The 21,671-nt window shown below is 38.0% G+C and overlaps 1 protein-coding gene across 1 annotated transcript in view; it reads right to left on the minus strand.

The window, feature by feature from the left end:
* Positions 1-21,671, minus strand: part of GRM8 (glutamate metabotropic receptor 8) — a 344,093-nt gene that overhangs the window by 70,360 nt on the left and 252,062 nt on the right. Inside the window, exon 7 of the mRNA XM_074169153.1 lies at positions 4,575-4,711. Coding sequence (XP_074025254.1) covers positions 4,575-4,711 — 137 coding nt within the window. The remainder of the gene's footprint in view (positions 1-4,574; positions 4,712-21,671) is intronic.

The raw sequence follows: 21,671 nt of genomic DNA on the forward strand, positions 1-21,671 counted from the left end.
ATAAACATCATATCTACAAAATGTCGCCACACTATTTGAGGAAGAAATATCTGTAAAAACAGTAGTAGAAATATCTATAAAGGATATCTAGCTGACAGACATTCATTAAAAATAATAGCTACATGTTCCTTCATTAAGGGAAAACTGTAGGAGAAAGAAGGACACAGTGCAAAAAGTATTATATTTTAAAAGCATGTCCTTTATAGAACAGAAGGATAAAAAGTGCTCTGTCATCTTAATACTGCTTTGTCTTCAATAAATATAATGTTTTCACTGAAATCAATGAAAACATCCACTGTGTGCCCTCTGATTCATTGGCAATCAAAGGCACTACCTAACTTGCAATATGATGATTTCGACTATTGGATCATTCACAAAGTTTACTTGGTTTTAGTACATTTTGTCTAGTGAGAGGAGGCAACAGCTTTATCACAGCAGATCGTCAAGTCACAAAACTACCATCATAGGATCACAGAATATTTTAGATTGGAAAAGATCATTAAGATCATTAAGTCCAACCATCAACCTAGCACTGCCAAGTCCACCATTACTACGCATCTTTTAAATACCTTGAGGGATAGTGAGTCCACCACTTCCCTGGACAACCTCTTCCAGTGCTTGATAACACTTTCGGTGAACAAATTTTTCCTAATATACACCCTAAACCTCCCCCAGTGCAGCTTGGGGCCATTTCCTCTTGTCCTATAGCTTGTTACTTGGGAAAAGAGCTCAATACCCACCTTGCTACCTCCTTTCAGGTAGATGTAGAGACCAATAAGGTCTCCCCTTAGCCTCCTTTTCTCCAGGCTAAACAACCCCAGCTCCCTCAGCTGCTCCTCAGAAATCTTGTGCTCCAGACCCCTCATCAGCTTCATTGCCCTTCTCTGGATGCACTCCAGCATCTCAATGTCTTTCCTGTAGTGAGAGACCCAAAACTGAACACAGTACTCGAGGTGAGGCCTCACCAGTGCCGAGTACAGGAGAACAATTACTTCCCTAGTCCTGCTGGCCACACTATTTCTGATACAAGCCAGGATGCTGTTTGCCTTCTTGGCCACTTGGGCACACTGCTGGCTCATATTCAGGCTGCTGTCGACCAACACCCCCAGGTCCTTTTCCTCTGGGCAGCTCTCCAGCTGCTCTTCCCCAAGCCTGTTGTTGTGACCCAAGTGCAGGACCTGGCACTTGGCCTTGCTGAACCTCATACAATTGGCCTCAGCCCATCAATCCAGCCTGTCCAGATCCCTCTGTAGAGCCTTCCTACCCTAAAGCAGATCAGCACTCCTGCCCAACTTGGTGTCATCTGCAAACCTTCTGAGGGTGCACTCAATCCCTTCATCCAGATCATTGATACAAATGTTAAAAAGCCCTGGGGAACACCACTTGTGACCAGCCACCAAGTGGATATAACTCCATTCACCACCGCTCTTCAGGCTAGGCCGTCCAAACAGGTTTTTTACCCAGCAAAACATACGCCATCCAAGCCATGAGCAGCAAGTTTTTCCAGGAAAAGGCTTTGGGAAGCAGTGTCAAAAACTTTACTAAAGCCTAGGTAGACAACATCTACAACCTTTCCCTCATCCACTAAGCAGGTCACCTTGTCATAGAAGGAAATCAGTCAAGCAGGACCTGCCTTTCCTAAACTCATGCTTACTGGGCCTGATTGCCTGGTTGTTCTGTTCTGCCTTGGTGGCCTTCCCAGTGATTCTTAGTCATAAACACTCAACCCTATCATGACTATCATTTAGCTGTAGACAATTAAAACACTTCCTAAAATACAGGCCTACCACACTGCATCTCCTTCCTTGCCTACCCCTTCTGAAGAGTTTATGGCCATTCATTGCAGCACTCCAGTTATGCAAATTATCCCACTGTGTTTCTGTGATGGCAACTATATCATAGTTTTCCCACTGCACAGTGACTTCCAGTTCTGCCTGTTTGTTGCCCATACTGCATGCATCAACACACGCTAAGTTTAGTGAATATAGAAATCAAGGAAATAAACTGTACCACCCCTATTAAGACTTCCTTTTTCATTGTTAACATACTAGTACTTGCAGACACTGACAGAGACCAGCATCCAGCATTTCAAGACCTGACAAACTTTAAGATATAAAACCCAGTTGTCCCTTTAGAAATCTTCCAGGCTTTAGATAAAAATGAGTAAGTCAAGAAACACAAGTAAAAGTTAGGGAGAGAAACATCTCACTGAAGCCATCCAGTTGCACTGTGCATGGGGTAACTGAGCCCTGTGTACCGGCTAGCATCCTGGTCTGTGTGAGCACGGGGTGTGCAGCAGAGCAGGGGGTGGTGGGACAAGAGCAGGGCCATGGCATGAGGTTGGGAGCAGAAACACCCACTGCAGAGCAGTGTGCCCACCTGTTCACATCTCTGCGACTCCACACGCTAGACAGAGAATCACAGAATCATAGAATGATTTGGGTTGGAAAGGACCTTAAAGATCATTGAGTTCCAACCCCCCCTGCCATGGGCAAGGACACCTTCCACTAGACGAGGTTGCTCAAAACCCCATCCAGCCTGGCCTTGAACACCTCCAGGTATGAGGCAGCCACAACTTCTCTGGAGGTGAATTCACCCACAAATTTGGACAATTAGTTGTATCCAGCACATGAGCTCAAGGAGGTGAAAAAAAGGCAAAAAGAAAGAGGCAAAGAACAAATTAACACATCCATTCTTAATGAGAGTTAAAAAGGGGTGTCCTTAGATAAATCCTTTCTTGTTAGCTTTGTGGTCAATGTGGTTAGCATGGTGTGGTTTCAGTAGTCTGAGTAGCAGCCAATCTAACCTCTATTTCAGAGAACTCCCTGGAGTACACATACATCAGGCAGAAATAATGGGACTGAAAAGCTACAGGCTTAATGAAAAATTTAGCAGTCTAGGGGGGGATAGAGAAAGGCAGATTGGAATGGAATTAAAATTGAAGCAAATTCTAAGGTAGCTTTTAGCTACTACTAAGTACTAACATTTGTGCAAAATGTGTGTATCAGTTTTTCAGCCCACTTAATAAACACCAACTTTTCAGAAAGCTGTAGCAATTACAAAGATATGGAATGTATGCCATAGTAGTTACGATAAGGATTGAACTCTACTGATTTCCTTTCCAGAAATTACTATTTAGTATTAATCTTTAAACTTGTTTAACCGTTTGGGTTTTTTTTTCCTTTCATGCCTTTCAACAGGTAGATATCAGGTTAGTGGAAGGAGATAACACTGCCAGACAATATGTTACACACAAGTAGTACACTTTGGTAGGGTCTTTTCTATTTGGGCAGAAGAATTAAATGAATGAGTCCTTGCCAAGTAGCTATAGATATTAAATGGTAGATATGGTAAAGTGGTTTAACAGCTGTGGCTGAAAACAAGGAACTATCATACGTGTTACTGTGCATAGCAGTCACATAATTATTGCGAAGTAGTCTCAACAGGAGAATCACCTGTAAATATATACTACACTGTCTTTGTTACTCATCTTCAGTAGCTTCTCATATGCAAAACCAGACATGATTGAAATCTGCTTTTTGTGGTTTGATTAAAGTCACTGCATAAACTCCTTTTGGTGAATCTAGTCATAGAGTCTAGTCATCAATTCACACTGTTGCCCTTCTCATCAGCCCTTAACAAAGTGACACTTAATATTTCACATTTGCAGAGCTACCCAAATGGTTAACATACCTCAAGTAAATCCTGTAAATATTGCACAGCTAAAAAGGAAACAGGTTAACTTCATTTTGCTTTTCTCATGACTGTAACTCTCCTCACATGGAGCCATTTTCTGACAAAAGGAAGTGCCCTGACCCAACAACTTATCAAGTTACAGCTGTGGCTTGATGTTCAGCTCCCATACACATATTGCATTATCTGAATCTTATTGGGATGGTGTTTTAAAAAGAATATATAATTCCATGTACAGGTAGGGCTTAACTACCAAAAAATTTGCAGAATATATTAAGGAAGCAATTAGAAACACCTCCTAAGGATGGGTAAGTTGTTGTGTCTTTTGTTTCCTCTGCTATTAAGTGATAAGGGACTATACTAATTCTAGTTAACTATATAGAAAAACTCCAAATTCTCCCTTTATGTTCAAGAAATATCTTTATTGCAGTAGTTCATCATCCCAGTGTTTCAACTAAATCAGAAGTGGTTAGAGAGTCCAAACTTCTCTTTTACTAAATACATTTCCATCCTCCTACTTTATTTGAAATACCTGGGCAATAAATATGTACCCATCATTTTGTCTGACACCCTCTTTTGAAGGATGAGTTACTATTTCCCTGCCTAACTTAATAATCAGTCTGAGAAATATCAGATAGACAATGATTCTAAAATATCATTTAAAGGAGCAGGTAAAACCACAACACAACCTACTTTAAAATGTAAAGAATTTGGTTCCGGTTATTGTGCTATCTTTTACTGTCTTCTCAAGAGAAAGGAAAATCTTTCTTCTGCCAACTGACAGAGAATAAACCATCAACATTTTTTAAAGTGTTTTGAAATAATATAATACTCAAATGAGTATTCTTCAATGTCAGCATCATAATCAAACTAGTACTTACATTTAGATGAAGTTGGTTAGTCCACTGACCAATTACTTTGTATTCAGTACTCTTGTTGGTGATTTGATACTGAAAAATATCATAGCGTCCAGGAGCATCTCCATTTTCATTGAAGATAACAGGTGTTCCAGCACTCCCTGAAAAAAAATTAAAAAGCAATTTGGATTAATACCTTTAAAGCAATTTTCCAGAAGATATATTTTGGAGGAAAAATGTTAATTAGAGATTGAGCAGGTTCTTCGTAATGCAAGGCTAGTATGGTAATAAATCCAAAGACCTCACAAAGAGAAAATGTGTGTTATTACCATCATCACAAAATCTACCCTATCTATGAGTTAATTAAAGCAATTTAAAAATATAATCTTTTTCAATATTTTTGTTTGCTTGCTTTTGTTTGTTCTGTGTAAGTGTGTGTTATACAACATTAAGAAATTCTGTGATAAAACAGCAGTGGAGAAATTCCTTTTGATTTTCAAAAGGGCACAGTTTCACTTTAGGATGTAAATACAGTGCAGTGGGGACAAAATAACAATGTTGTAATGAAATTCATAAAGAATTTCCATGTTATGTATGAAGAAAAAAATTAATATCATCAACTTAGGGGCCAACACTCTTAAAAGACCTTCAGATGCAAGTGTCCGAATCTCGTCACAGTTAATGCAATCAGTTTCTAGCACTGACCACCTGTGTAAAAGTGTTTTATCAAAATAAATTAAGGATAGCAGCTGTGCTTGTTGCTCTCTCCTCTATACATGACACTGCTTGACAGAAAAGTCCATTGCTGAAGCTGTCAAAAGTTACAAATCGACACTCTGTTCTTACTTCGATCAACAAAATGTTCAAAGATTGAAAACTACACGTCTACCTTGGCAACCAGGCCAGCCAAATTAGAACACATTTTGATGAATTCCCTCAAGGTGACATCGAGGATCTGCAGTCCTACAGAGACTCTGCAAAAACTACACTAAGAATGTAATTTTCGTACGTCCACCAAATTCATATGTATAGGTGAATCATATTTATAGTTGAGGTCCATTGAAGACAAATTCAAGTATGCTAAAATTCTATTTCAGTGACTGGAGAATGGAATCTATTTTTACTAGGGAAAAACCCCAAACCACCACAAAATCCACCCCTCAATGTTTTCGCGTTTCTCCATATGAACAACCAAGGAAAAGAGAATATCTAGTTCATTGTAAATTCCTACAGTATAGACTTGTTAATGTAGCACCCGGAGGCACTAAGTCCACTGTGAGTGGTTTCCAGAAAATGCAAAAAATGCTTGAAATTCTGCATATATATCAAGCAGAAGCTAGCGAGGAGAAGTGGGGACAGCAATCTAAATACCCCAGAATTTCATCATAAATACTTCTTCTCGTATGTCTGTCTGTCTCCCATAAAGTATTTTGTTCAGCTGTCTTGTATAGCAGCTTTCATACAAAACTGATATCCAGTGAAATAAACAGTGCTTTGATAGTGACAAGTGGCACATTAACTACTGTGCCAATTTCACAGTTCTGCCAGCAAAAATCTGGGTGCAAAAGCTCTATGTGAGCAACCATGGAAGAGGAGTATCAAAAAATTATGTGTGATAAAGAGTTAAGACCCCATGAAGATACAAGAGACTCAACACAAAACTTTGGAAGCTCTCTGTGCTTTGCTCCCAATTCTTTTGACAGAATGAAGGGCAAGAAAAATGCCAGCCTACAATCTTCCAAGCAATGAAATTATTCTTCACTGCTCAAATAGCAAGATGATCCAATAAATTTCTTCCACCCAATAAACACAACAACTGTTGTTGGTCTATAGGTATGGAGGTAACCTTCAAAATATTACTCTCAAGGAATGATCGAATTCATCTTTCCACTCAGCAGCATTTGAAGAGCTCATGGAAAGAACAAGTATCTTTTACCAGCAGATACGAAATATCCTTTTGTATCCCTTAAGACTGATGGGAACTTCAGACGTTCTTATGCTCAGCAATAACAGTGTGAGTTTATAATCTATTGCTGGTCCTAGAAATATCATGTACAAAGAGAGCTGCTATAGTACAGGCCAGAACCATCTTTCTCTTTGATACAGCGCTGTTCTCAGCTAGAGTTCAACAGCATCTCACGTTGTGCACCTCAGACAACAGGGACATAGCATCCTGCTGAATTCAGCTGCCACTCCAACTGAGTCCAAAAAGATTTTTCTCATATAGCAGAAGTTAAAACAACCTTTGTCAAGTTAATAAAATTAAGCTTGTTAAAAGCTGGAATAAGTCACAAAACATTCAGACCTTCAAACACTAGGAAGAACTCACTATCCCTCTGTTGAATAGCAGATTTTAGAAAGTACAAGAACAGTAAAGTACAATAACTTACAGCAGTCACAGTGCCTGCTGTAAAGTAAATTTAATTATGTTCTAGCAATGCTACCATAACTAAGAGATGCTGTTAGCAAGCAGTAACAGACCATTATTTTCATCTAGGTCTTACAGAATCACGGAATCCTAGAATGATATGGGATTGGAACAGACCTCTGGAGATCATCTAGTCCAACCCCCCTGCCAAAGCAGGTCCACCTAGAGCAGATTTCACAGGAATGTGTCCAGGTGAGTTTTGAATGTCTCCAGAGACGGAGACTCCACCACCTCTCTGGGCAGACTGTTCCAGTGCTCTGCCACCCTCAAAGTGAAGAAGTTCCTCCTCATGTTTAGATGGAACTTCTTATGTTCAAGTTTGTGGCCATTACCTTTTGTCCTGTCACTGGGAACCACTGAAAAAAGACTGGCCTCACCCTCTTGACACAGTCACATTTTAGGTATTTATAGGCATTGATCGAATTTACGATTATAAATCGAATATTACAATTTATATATGTCTTTTAGTTCATGTTGAATGGAACATTTAATAGACCTAAAATAAGGAGGTATGCTTTGCTGGGTTGTGCTAATAAACCATTAGCTACATAACCAGGAAAGCAAAGCTTAAAGACATTTGAAGAAAAACCGGTGATTTTACCAAGGGTTCCCAAATTATGAATGCAAGATGGTAGCAGAAGCCTTGAAAGTGTAAGGGCAGAATGAAACCAGAGGTTTCAAGGCTACAGACAAATCACCATTGGCTGATTAGTGTTCTTAAAAAACTGTTATCTCATCTGAAGAAAAATATACCCAAGTGGGTGATCCAGATGAACAGTTTGTCTGAAAATGGCTACTCTAGGAAATGAAAAGGTTTTCTAAGAAAATGTACTTTGTTGAGTAGTCCATCAAATTAAAGTGAATACTTCTGTGGAAAAACTGATTAACACTGTATAGAGATCAGATAATTAAACCATGTGGAGAAACATTGTAGCTGACCATAACTAGTAGCATAGGTGGAGGCACATCTAGAATCTGCATATAACACTGTAACAACTGCCATTGAGTTGTACAAGTGCCTCTTTTTTTGACAACCAGATATGCAGAACTGAGCACTCTTGGTATCTGGTACTGTACTGCCGCATATGCTTATACTGTATCATTACCATTACAGGGAATTACATCTTAGTTCTAGTTTAAGACATTGAGCGTTTAATTGCTCCACTCAATGGTCATTGAGAACCTGGCTGATAAACCTAAATGCAACACACTGTGAAGAGAAAGTAATGTAGAAAGTAATACAGTAATACAGAAAGTAATACAGCTAGTAATCCCAGGTTAAATAAATTCCAGCTTAGACAAAAAGATTTTGGGAAACCACACTGAATAGTTCTTGGATACGTTATTTATCTTCAAGAATTAACTTGGGTATCCTCATCCAGGAACAACGTTATTGGGCACCATCATAGGAAAAATGTTACTTTTGCTTAGGCAAAATGTCCCTGTAATAGGACAGTGTAGACCACTTCAGAGAATACAAAGCAGCCTACATTTTTAAAAATAATTTCACTAATTTAATAATCTTTTTTTCATAATTTTTTAACAATCATTTAACAAGGTAGTTAAAGAGCAGTGGGAGAACTGTGCCTTTGGGCCTTTTCACATTTTATTTTCTGTGTGGTTAGGTTACCATGCATAATTTTAACCCATGATTGACTCAGGAAATTGTGTTCAATCTGTCACCATCTTAACTAAATTTTTAGTATATTCTGGATGCTTAAAACAGAAGTACATGGTAGAATTTCAAGAATACATAATAAGCTTGCCTAACTATGGAAAATCATGTGTGAGCCTTCATTTTCTTCATCTTTCCTTTGTGCCAATCCTTTTTTTTTCCTTCTTTTTTTTTTTTTTAATATATAAACACAGTAACTTATTTTGAGATCCGTTTCAAAAGTCTCTCTTAGCTGAGCAATTACAGAATACTTTTAGAATGTCCTTTTTTTTTTTTTTTCCAGATGTATAACTGTAGACTGATAAGTGGAAGGAAAATTTCAAATTTCACAATGAAGCATTGTTCAAAAGGCTTACAGACTCTTTTGCAATTAAAAAGGTAAAACAAAATAGGAAAATGCAGCTCATTTAATGTCCTCAGTCTGTAAAGGAAAGACCAGCAGTTCAGTCTCATGGTTAGTATAGGGCGAAAGTGTTCATTTTTCTTTACAGGAACTACTTAACCAAAGGGGATGAAAGGGAAAAGATACAGTGAAAAAAAACATAGAGGCAGAGCGCCATCCATTCTTCTACTCCTTCGAAGACATCACAGAACGAAGTGATTACATTATCTTGACAGCAGAGCTGTAGCTGCATCCAATGATGTCAAAATACAGACAAAGAAATACTGACTTGTGCTCCTGAAATGTTTGGTGTACTGAGTTTTTGAAGTCATGAACATAAGCATTTGTCTACTAATGGACATCCTTTTCAGAGCCAGATATACTGTAAGTATGATGTGGTCACCTAAAAGCTTCTTTGCTTTATTGCATACCAAGTCCTTCAGATTTTTTGAAACGCTGAATGGCTGTTAAAAGGATCCTGCTCCAAAATCACTCCAAAATCAAACTAAATAAATAATCTTCTATAAACTCTATAGAAGGATGTTTCGTAGACTAGTTCTGGCACCATTCATCTGAAGACAATCCATATCCATGGCATAAAAGAATAAATTACATTTTATTAAGCCTAAGGACACATTTACTTATTGTAGATATAAAGTAATAATCTGGTACTGAAAGCAATTCTCCCTTCTCCTTCCCAGTTTACAGCCAGCAACATTTAACAACTCTGAGTGTTAAACTAGCACATTAGCTAAACATCACTGAAGCAATGTGTCTGTGACCTCAGCTGTTTATAAGCCTTTCAAAATGCAGCTTTAACTAGCCAGAAATGTTATTTAGAGAAGAAAATAAAGTAAAATGCATGAGGTTTTTAATTCAGAATGGATCCTTTTGAATTTTTAATGCCTTACACTAGAGTCAAGGAGGACTTCTTCTGATAAACAACTGCTTTATGACAGGTCCTTTGTGCACTGAACTTGAAAATTCACATTCTTCTGAAGAAATCCTTAAACCTGTACCTTGATATTCTGAAGATGCTGCTCTGCAACTACCTCATTCTGCGTGTGCTTCCTTTATCAAGTTACATTTCGCATTAATCTAAAACATCACCGCTCCTAATGCAAACTGTAATTTCAGTTCCCTGTGAGGTTATGGAGCACACTTGTCCAGATGCCTTCCAGTGAAGTTGTTCTCTTTACATCTTAGGTGGTGGAAAAGAAGTGGAATGACTGGAAAACTGCAAGTTCACGTGTAGTAGTGGCCAACTGCATATTAAAGTGATCAATCTGTAACAGTTCCTAAATTAGAATAGTGGTGAGTCTTATTTAAAAAAATTAAATCTGTTAAATTAAATCAACAACCTTGGATTTTTCCTATATGAAAACCTTTAATAAAAATTTAGTTATTATGAGGCACTGCTATTTCAGTGCCTCGACAAAAGTGGAGAAAAGTGGTTATGCTGTTAAGTTTCACAACTGCTGCTTACAGAATATTCTGACTCTAGTGAAGCTGTTTTCATTACAAAGCTTGATAGCAGCTACACATCTGTCATTTCACCAGATTTCAGTGGCTTGATATTAATTTCATTTTTTAAACTGAAATGAAAATTATTTAAACTAAGTCTTCATCCTTTGAGCTGCTCCACATAGGCTGTTTTATCTGTTATGAATCCTAATGCAGTCAGCATGGATTCAACGGTATGTTTAGGTGAATGGAAGTCAAGCACTTTTTGTACACTATAATACAGTTAACTGTTGTGAATCAAAAACTTCAGAATGCACCGTTAGAATTTGGCTTTACTGAAAGACTCAGTTTCATAGGATCAATCCTTATTTCATTAATTTATACAATTAGTTTCAAGTGCTAGAGTTGGGAGTTCAGATTTTTTTTTTTTTTAATTTGCATTTCATTTGAATTATCTATTAAAAGGAAAAAAAAATACTACACAGATGTACATGAATTACATTGTTCTCAGTAAAGTAGAAAGAGGGAAAGTAACCATTTGAACTTTCCATACTGAGAGTTCCCTGAGAAGAAGTATGCATTTGTAAAATTAAACAAGAAATTTGTCACTGGTAAGTATTTCACTGAGACAAATGAAATAGAAGGTTGAAATGAAATCAACAGAAAGAATAAATATCAGCTGAAAAAAACCCAAAACAACCCAAACCAGAGAATTATAAACAACTAAATCAGAAATAACAAAAGATAATTTCTGAATGGTATGTTGGCAGTCAGAGGAGGAATGCACACTGTATCAAACTATGTAAGGTTTGTGGGAAATGAAGCCATTATCTGCTCAATCTCCATACTGCAGATATTTTCAAACAGTGAGTAATGTGGTTACTAAAATAACAAATTATGTTTGTCTAACACCTATTTAAAATCTGAAAAGACTTCTCTTTATGCTTACCCTAAATGTCTCAGTTCAAGATTAGGACAATAAAAGAAAATTGCATCCAGTTGCTCTAAACATAGGTGTTTATTGACATTTTAAATATCCTAAGATACTGGAGACATCCACACAGATATGCAGAGTATGCACATGACAGAGACCCATGCCTTTCCAAAGCAGCAGCTGGAGGCCAGATGGATACCCTGGGGTATTTGAAATGGCATTTGATGCCCATGTTTAGGCATTATCTTACTTACCACAGGGCAGATTCTGTTTGTTCATGTATGAATGTACAAAACAGAACAAATGAGAAACTGAGAGTGCTACAGGAAATGAATTACATATAGATTTGGAGCATATGTGATATAAATTATGGTGGTACCCACTACAAGGCTTATAGAGAAAGTAAAGAATTTGGTACTAAAATTAACTGATATAAATCAATTCCAGGTCACGCAGTACAACTTTATATTATTGAAGCTGATGGACAAGAACTTTAGTTGTGCAGAGATGGGTATAATTTATTTGATGTCTTCATCCTCAGCACAGTGAATGATTAGAAATGCATACTTCTGTGAAAGGAACAGTTCATTCCACCCCTGCATGAGAACGTCAGTCAGGCTGGATATCATGAGCACACAGTATTTAAAATAACAAATAACAAGTAGTACTCTTTTCCTTCCAGAATGCGTTAGAACTTCTTGCAACAGCAAAACAAACAGAGACATGAAGTCTCATGAAACTTACCCTAAAATGAATAAAATTTGAAGATGAGACGGAGTTGTTGCAACCAACAGTATAGTTATGTTAAAAAGCAATTTGCACCATCATTCATTAGTATGCCTATAAGCGGTTAATAAAACCAGTGATCTAGATTCAGCTCTGCTTCATGCAGTCCTTCAGCTACTAATTGGAAGGAGAATATAGAGGAGAAAAATTCTTGTACATTTTCTTTGTTCCCAAGATTTTCTCCCCAAGCATCTGCTGTTGGTCACTCTCAGCAAATGCAATGGTTAAATTTTTGTTCATATCCTCTAACAAGTGATACTCACTCCAGAATATAAAGGGACAGAAATCTAGCTTCTCTCCTTATAGCACCTTGAATCTAGTAACAGATGATAAGTATACCTGTAATACAACCGCATCATGGATTAAACTTCATATTTTGCCAGATAAAGAATTAAAATTGCTAGACACCAGTCCTGCTATGGTGACATAATATTGTGAAGGCAGTTTTATATTTCCCAGCCTGGGCTGATCCCATTCTTCTCTGCACAGCGAGGCTATGCCTCTACCCTCACCTCTCTTCCCAGAGGTGGGGCAAAGCTACGTGAATGACTTTCCCTACTCCAGGGCTAACTGGGAAGGGTAGGAGATGTAGATGAGCTTCTTCACCACTGGTGAAGGTGCCAAAGCAAGGCGGGCATTAGCACTGTGGTATTGGCAGAAACATCCATCAGTCCTAGGAAAACAGTGTGAAGAAGGAGGTTCTGATGGGGTAGGAACTAGCAAGGAACACAAAACAAGCCATTTTGGACCTCGCTGCCACCTTATGTTCCTTTCACCTCTGGAAAAGGGACAGTCCTGTCCACACAATAACATCCAAGTAGATAGGGAGGGGAATTTGGGGGGAAGAGAGTAGGCGGAGAGTGAGAGAAAAAGCTTGCCTTTCCCTACATGTAGCCCAAAAGCTCAGTGCTACCAGCATACTTGGAAGAATCCAGCCTGTTTTTATTCTGTACTCAGGAAGTCCGTAGAGACAGGTTTCATCTTAAAATCTACGGCATACATTGTGTGCCAGAGAAGATTGATTCAGTTCTGCAGCTGAAGAACCCAGAAAGTCAAAAAAAGCCAACGGGCTCTGGGAACAGCTATTGTATGCAATGGGTACACATAAGTCAATCCCTTAAAAATCAAGGGATGACATAAATGTCAACTGCAAGATAAATAGTACTCTAGCAACATACTAAAATAGTAGCAAAGTTATATGACAGTAACTAATACAAGCTAACAGCTTGTACTATAAGAGGAAATTATAAGAGGGTGGTTAGGTTTTGAGAGTAACAACTATACAGACATGTAAATAAATGCATAAAGTTTTGTTTGCATGATATTATAGACTGGATAGTATCAAACATTCTCGAGTGGGAAATGTTAGTTTTAATGTTATCATGTGCGTGTTCATATATTTTAAAAATGTTTTTGTTGGGTATTTTTTCTTTTCAAATGTATTTTGCAGCACCAGTAATAGCAACACATTTCTTGTAATTCTTCTGAGAAGAGTTCATGGATACGATTTTCCACAAGAAAAAAAATAAAAAAGAAAAGAAGGTAGCTTACAGATATGCTGGGAAGTAAGTGGGAGTGAAAGTGTGAGGAATCTTTACCACAAATATAGCTGCAAGTCATTTGTTTCAGTATTGCCAGAAAGAATAGACTTGAAGTAGACATGCATTTGTCCACAGAATCACAATCACCTCCAGTCCTCAGCAACACAACTATATAATAAATGCCCAGTGTAAAAGGGTCTTCATATCATTTATTTCCATTCTCATAATTTTACAGGTACATAAACTTTTCCAAGAAGCTGTAGCTGTACAGTGCCATTGGAAGAGATCAGAAGAGACTGAGGACATCCAGGGGTGTCCAAGAACTTCTGCATTAGCAATCTGATTAATATGTTCCTGGGAAGCACAGAGAAAAATTCCCACTTGACCATAAATCTGGCCATCAGTTTATCTCAGGGTATACAAGTAAGACACACCAACACATATGTGAGAACTACATGTCATGGAGAGCTTGGGAGCACCGTGTCTGCATCTGTCTTCAGCAGGAGAAAGTCTCCAGTGATTCATGAGATACTGAGGATCCTCCTTATTCTACGTTCTCCATTTTTACTTGCTTTGTGACATTATTTGGGGAGGGTGATCTGGGACTTCATCCTCCCCCTGGCCCCACCTTTTTTGTTGTTGTTGTTGGTGGTGGTTTACTAGTCCCGGAAAGATGTACTTATTTTAACACTACTGACCTCTGTCACTGAATTCACAGCACTTCCTCTGAGGTCACCTGCTGTGTTCATCAGGTCCTATCTAGGCAGGTCCTATCTGGACACTGTACATTATAGGAGAAAAAAACCTCTTCTCTTCCTGGATGAATGTTGATACATCATTCTACAGCAGTCATGCTATTACAATAGATGATACAAAATATAAATATTAATTATTTTCTCTCTTTATTATTTTAGTCTTTCAAAGAGTTCTGGCCTTTGGTAAGTAGCTTATTTGCCCTGGAATAAGAACTTCTGCTTGGTTCTACTAAAAGGTAGACTTGTAGCATAGTTTCTGCTCCGCATCTCACTTCTTTTGGCACTCTGAAACTTTTCAGATAAGAGCCTATCAATTGACAGAGTGTCTTTCAGATGATACCAGACTTTTCTCATCAGCTTGCACTTACTGAATATGGGAAGGCAGAGATGAGTTACAGCTCTCCCACTTCAGACTCCAGTCTGAGCGCTTACTTCAGGCTAGGATGAAAATGAGCCAAGCAGACACATACACCCCTCTGCAGACTTCAGAAGTCAAAAGACACTAAGATAAAGTGTTTCAGATAAAGAAAAACTCTAGTGAATATCAGTAACTCACAAGTGCTTGTACAGTCTCAGAAAGAAAGACTTCTTCCCTTTCCACTCCAGAAAAATACCTGTGGTACTGAACCATGTGAGAGAAAGGAGGTGTGGAGCTAAGTGAAAGCCCTGCCCAAATGGAGGTGGGGCTCATGTACAGAAGCAGATCAGAGAGCTACAAATTACTACAGGAATCAATGCAAAGACTGTGATGTTCAGGAACTAGTTAAACCGCAAGGGATGTCTGCAGAAAAAGGGAGTATCTGAAGAGCCATCTATACTTCCAGCTGCTGTTGGACAGAAGTTTTGGGAGTTTGTTCAGCTTCTCAAGCAGCTCTTCTGTACTAATAGATTTCCAAGGCCGATGGGAGGCAAATAACAGTGCTTTGCCACAGGTGATAGCAGCCTGGGAAGCAAGGCAGCAACCTGTTGAGGAAAGGTAACTACCATCTTCAGAGTAATTGTTAAAATGGCATCAAAATGGGAAAAAGGGTAAATGGTCCTTCTAACAGGCATCATCCCCAGTACAGGAATTTCTTTTCCAGCTCCAGCAGAGCTTTTATTCGTGATTCTGCTCCTCTCTCTCCAAGCTATTCTATTGAAGTCTTCACCTGATGAGCCCTCTGTTCAGCAAAGTATGAGTATGGAGTTACCCTGCACTAAGGTCACTACCTGTACTGAAGCTGGTGGCTGGTTTTGACACAGCTTCTGCCAACAGCTTCTTTTTCACTGTGATATTTTTAAATACAAAGAGAAAGTTTGGAATCAGAAAGGAAGGGTAATAGTCGCTTCCTTAGCTAACCTAGACCATGGTCACAGTTCTCAGATACCAAAAATATGATTCATCATATTAACACTGACATGTAATGATTGTGGTATTTCATGTTTAAGACTTCATTCTTTTTCCAGAGCTTATGCTAGAATAAAAATGAATAGAAAAGCAAAAAAAAAAAAAAAAAAATAGAAAAACATTGTCACATAATCATAGTTGAAATAATGGATTACAAAGAAAATGAAGGAACTAAACAATTTCCCATCTAAGGCTTATACCAAGTGTATTTGATTTACAAAAAAAAAAAAACCCAAACCAAAATAAAAAACAACATACAAACCCACAGCCAAAAGCCATGGACTATGAGGATGTTCTGAAAGCACATAGATAATTTAAGATTTCTCAAACAGGACACATCTGTGTCTCTAACTCTGTCTCATTGGGATTGTCATTATGACACAGACATTAGTCCATTAACATTTAGTTAAAAACATGTCATTTTCTTCTCTAACACAACTCCCCTTAACATTTGCCTTCACATACAGTTTAGTATGACCAATGAACTATCAGTCATCTGAGGCTAGTTCATCTTGCTGAACAAGATCCTATTTGACATTGAGCTATTTCCTGTTGTTTTCCGAGTGCAATAAGCTGTGTGACAATCAAAATAATTAAACAGGTTAAAAGCATATCAGAGAATTTCCTAATATTGATTTCTATCAGTTGACAGGGATCAGAAAAGGCCTTCCTCCCAGTGCTTCAGCTAGAGCTTAAATTGTGATGTTTAGAGAGGACAAAGCTCCAAAGAGGAACTGTTAAATATCCATAACACATTTTGTAACTAGATTTCTTTTGTACAGTCTACATCGAAACAAACTAACTCACAGAACCATGCACACATGCACACAGAGAGCTTCAGGTCATGCTTGAATTATCAAAAAAATTTGGAGAGAGGCATCAAGCAGAGATGTCCCTGTCTGAATCACAGCTTTAGAATTTCCAAAGCAATGTTATTTCAGCCTCATGACCTTGTCATGTCTTATTGTTTGATGTTTCTAGAATGCAAAATAGTCTAATACAATTCACAACAAATACTGTGTTATTCATTAAAGTATTAACTTGTGCTGAAAAGACAGGGCAGACTACAGAGCAGTTACTGAGAAGTCTGATGTGTTGCAGCAAGGAAAAAAAGCTTGAAATTCCTGAGTCCTTCAACTCTGTGTGGCAATAATGTATTGAAGTCAAAGGATAACAAATAGTTTATTATCTTGTTTCTTTGTAATTACAGCAACCATTAGTGAGTAACTGGTGCCCAGTGGAAATTTACTCTGTTGCCATGGTTACTTCAGGTAATTGTAGAGCTATTAATCTCCAAAGATACGCAACCATATTAATGCTATATCTATAAAACATTTAAGAAGTAATTTTAATTTAAAATGCTTTACAAACAGTTTATGGGTCACAGCCTTATGGAAGAACAGACTTAAATTTGGAAGAGTCGTCATTTAATAGACTAATAACTTCTATACTCACTCCCGCACTTCCCACCCTACTCTAGAGATCATACTGACCTTCCAGGAGGTCAGTCCATGGGATCTTTCAGTACTAACTTTTTAGAAACTTATATAGCAATGTCTATACTAATGTTATAACTTTGTTGTTGTTAACAAAGAGCATAACTGATTTTGTTTTCACTGACTCTTTTGCCTAGGATAAAAGATTATTCACCTGTTTACATGGAGAATATTAGAAGCTCTTGGTATCCAGGGAAGTAATTTACTTTTATTGAAAACAAATGAGCACATATTTTTTTACTGGCATAACCAGGAACAATGTATTCTCTGAATGGCTAATCTCTCCATTCAAGGAGACTCATGATGAGTATTCTTCATTAACAAATTTTTACAGGTACAGTTATCTATTAATATTAGTGAATAACACAGGCCATATTGTTAATGCAGTAAAGCTTGAGACTGTACATCTCAATCTGGTCTACTGCTCTGAGAAAGTCACATTCCAAATATTACAAGTAGAAATACTAACCACTAACATTTTTGTATTACTGCAATTTTATAGCTAATCTTACAAAACTTCTTTTTGGATCCCAGATACGAGGTTCATGTAAACGTGGGAAAACCTTTTAAATTTCTTTAAAAAGTTCTGAATCCTCAGGGCCACAGAGAAAAGTTTTCATATGCAGCCAAACTGCAATTCAAAAAACAGATGGTGTAAAAGAATTGCTCCAAGAGTATTTTTAATCTTAGAATTTGAAGGCTTCTTGGGGCCCTGACTCAAGACATCTTTCCTCATGGTATTGGAATACTTAGTTATAGTAAGTGATAGACATCCTTCAAATCTTGACATTATCTTCCCTACATAACTAAAATATGTAATGACTAAATGACATGCTCATCAAAGAATGCTGACTTCTTCCTTCAGTGTCATAAGGAAGACATACACTCTGTTTAATTAGTTACATAAGTCAGGTTTGCAAATGATTTACATTTCAGAAACCAAAGTTTTTAAAAAATCATAAAAACAAGTGAGATTTTATAAATGTGTTTGGCTCAAAATTTCAAAAATAAATCTTTATAGTTTATCACTGTACAACGATAGTCACATAAAAACATAAATCCACAACTTTTTCTTTTGCCACAGTTATCAAGGCTTTTAACATTTAATATGCTGGTTCGGGTTCAAATCCTAAAAAAGATACTATTTTCACAGTTGGGCAACCAAAACAGATACCATTCTTCTCTCAACTCATACTCAACCATAATAATGACGCCATTCTGATCTCCTGCTTATCACAAAGGGTAGTTTTTCTGATTTAAATATCGGTAGGCCTGTCAGAAGCTCATGGAGTGCAAGGACCTGTTGAATTGCCTAGAGACAAAGTCATACATCTTGAGTTGGCAAAAAGCATGTCTGTCAAGAGGGCTGAACCCAGCAACACTGATGAAAAAAAGACACGCACACAAGACAAAAATAAGACCATCTTGCTCCTGGTACTATTCAGCATGTGTGAAAATAAGCTTTTAGGACTGACTTGGAGAAAGTGTTGGTTGGGTTATCACACTCATCTGATTATGCCCAGGTGTCCAAAATCTAAGATTATAACATTTAAAAATAATTAATAATGGAAAGTTTAATACCCAGATTCAGTGCAGGTACTAGAATTCTTATAGCCATGAGTTATCTCAGGTATTTAATGTAAGCAAAGTCTTCCCAGCTGTTTGAAGCCTCGTGAGGTCTCTAATAACAGCTTACTTATCACATGTCCAAGTTTGTTATTTTAAATATGTCAGTAAATCTAGTGTTTTCACTATACTATTTTGTTATTGTAACAGATACCTGGCAGACATAAACTGGAAAATGTCTTGTATAGATTCCTATTTCCTTTTGTTATTTCCTTGTAAGGGAGTTGGACTTATGTACCCTGTAAGGGTGAAAATCAATATTTGCCTCTGCAGCCTGCAGAGCAAATCCCCTTACAAAAAAAAAAAAAAAAAAAAAAATAATAATTTTTTTTTGGTCAAATTTTGGTATGATTTAAAAGACAATAAAACCAAAGTGTGATAGTGGGCATCTGTGCTTGCTATAACCTAAGCAAGTGCAATGGGACACAGCCTGTGCTAATTACAACAATTTACACAAGCTTCAGTCACAGTTGCATCCACCTATCTACGGGTAGCGTTACGTCCAAAGAGAAGAAGATGTAGGACTCATTGATACCACTGTGTAAACTTCAGCTAACGCTACATGACCAGTGTTAGAGGCTTTTAATCACACTGATTGATTTAATAAAAAGGTGATTTACAGCCTAATTCCCTCCCAAATCCTTACCAGGACAAGATCCTAGGTGCTGATCTTGCAGAAACTGCCAAAGAGTTACAAAAATTGCTCCAAGGAAGAATCCTAAACCAGAGAATGAGCACTGTATTGTTACCACAACCTGTCAGGTTTCAGCTGGTTTCTCTTACCGTAAAAGCTCCATCAGTTCAGCCCACCCAGGTATTGCTGCTTTCCATGCCCATATTACATACCCTTAGAACAATGGCTTTATCACCTATCAAAATCCCAATAAAATAAGAGAAACAAAAGGTGATTTCTTTTTCAGGAAAATAGTACAAAGCCTTTTCAGATTCTTAAACTAATATTACCTCTGCAGTGTCCTGGAGCCCTTTCAGATTTGTTCCTCTTCAGGATAAACTTGATTATATGGGGCATGTAGTTGCAATCTTAGTAAGTTAAATAAATAAGTAATGCACATAAAATCCTGTTTTCTTGAAACACAGCTGGCCTTTTTGCTATTTCTACAGCCCAAGGAAGTCTTAGGTCATATTTATAGCTGATTCTCCCAACACAAATAGGCAGGAAAGACTGCAGGAAGGTATCCCCCAGGCCACTTCAGAGGAGCTAGCCTGCCCACATAGTATAGTGCATTGTACCTGAGCAGAATAACCTCCACAACCAGCACAGCTTTGTTAGTACCATGCTGGGTCAGGTTCAGCAAGCCCCATGGTGCAGCAGTTGCATAGTTTTGGTGCTCAGAGCAGTCTCAGTGAACTAAAACATCCCCTCATCACTAATTTCCACTGTACAGCCTGTGATACATCCTTATTGCCTTTTTACTCTTTCCTTTCTTTATCAACCACCTACACAATTCCTCTCCCTGCCTCATGAAACCTGAGAGTGCAAGCCAGCACCTTCACCATACGCTGTGGATCATCAGATCTGCTATAGCTGTGTTCCATACTTGGAATACAGTATTCCATTACTTGGAACTATGTGCCTCAGTGTTTACAGAAATTTCACTCTTTAAAGGGGCTTTGTTGACACTTACATTTGGTAAAGAAGAAGAAGGTCTAGTAAAGTAGTTTTAACCAGTTCTTGACTGGCTGATCTGATTGAAAACATCTCATAATAATGCTCCATGTTATTATGAAAGCTGCTGACTTCTTTTCTCCTCTCACATTTGTTGTTGAAAAGATGCTATCAAAGCCCATCATTACCTCTCATTCAAGGAATTAGCAGTAGAAAAGAAGAGGCAAAATGAAATAAAAGAGAGTGCGTGTGTATATATATTCTCCCTCCCCTACCGCCCCCCCCCCCCCCCAAAAAAAAAAAAAAAAGTCATTCTCTACACTATTTCCCCAATGCCTCAAATCAAGTACCTGAATGTAGGTGGGAAAGGAAGGCAGATTTGACTCCGAAAAAGGATACCTTTGAAAAGTTGCCTATACAAGGTTTCTTTTAGAAAAGGATGTCCGTGAGTCCTGACAGGCCTCTCCAGCACAGGAATTAACCTCAGCAGTGCAGCACATGACCCTTTGCTATTTGTTCATCACTGCCTTTTCCCACGTTAAAGATGTTACTTACAGTTGCAATTTGTGTATCTAGCCTCAGCAAGGATTACATTTTCCAAGTAAAATATTGTTTGACCAATCACAGCTCTACACTGTCCTTCCATGATATTCAACTGGTTGCGTGCTGAACGTACAGCACCACAGAATGGCAGAGGCTGTTCACTTTCTTTCTCATGGCTTCCTCCGTGTGTATGTGTGGCATGTTCCCAGTGCTGCTACTGTCACAGCATCCTTACCACCCCTGACTCTGGGCCTACTAAAATTTCCTGTTTAGTTACCTGAAAGACTTTGAAGTAGCTGGGCCCTGCCATCTCCGTTAAATTTTTACAATACAGTTCTAACGCAAAGATTTAATCATCCAGCGAGACCTCTGGCTATGGTACCATGATCATAGTTATTCCTAGTAAGTAAATAATAATTGGTGCCTGTTGCCATTAAGGAAGGGTCTTCTGTGCATGCCACACAAATTAACCACTTA

Source organism: Numenius arquata, chromosome 2 (assembly GCF_964106895.1).
Source record: "Numenius arquata chromosome 2, bNumArq3.hap1.1, whole genome shotgun sequence".
Classification (NCBI taxonomy): Eukaryota; Metazoa; Chordata; class Aves; order Charadriiformes; family Scolopacidae; genus Numenius; species Numenius arquata.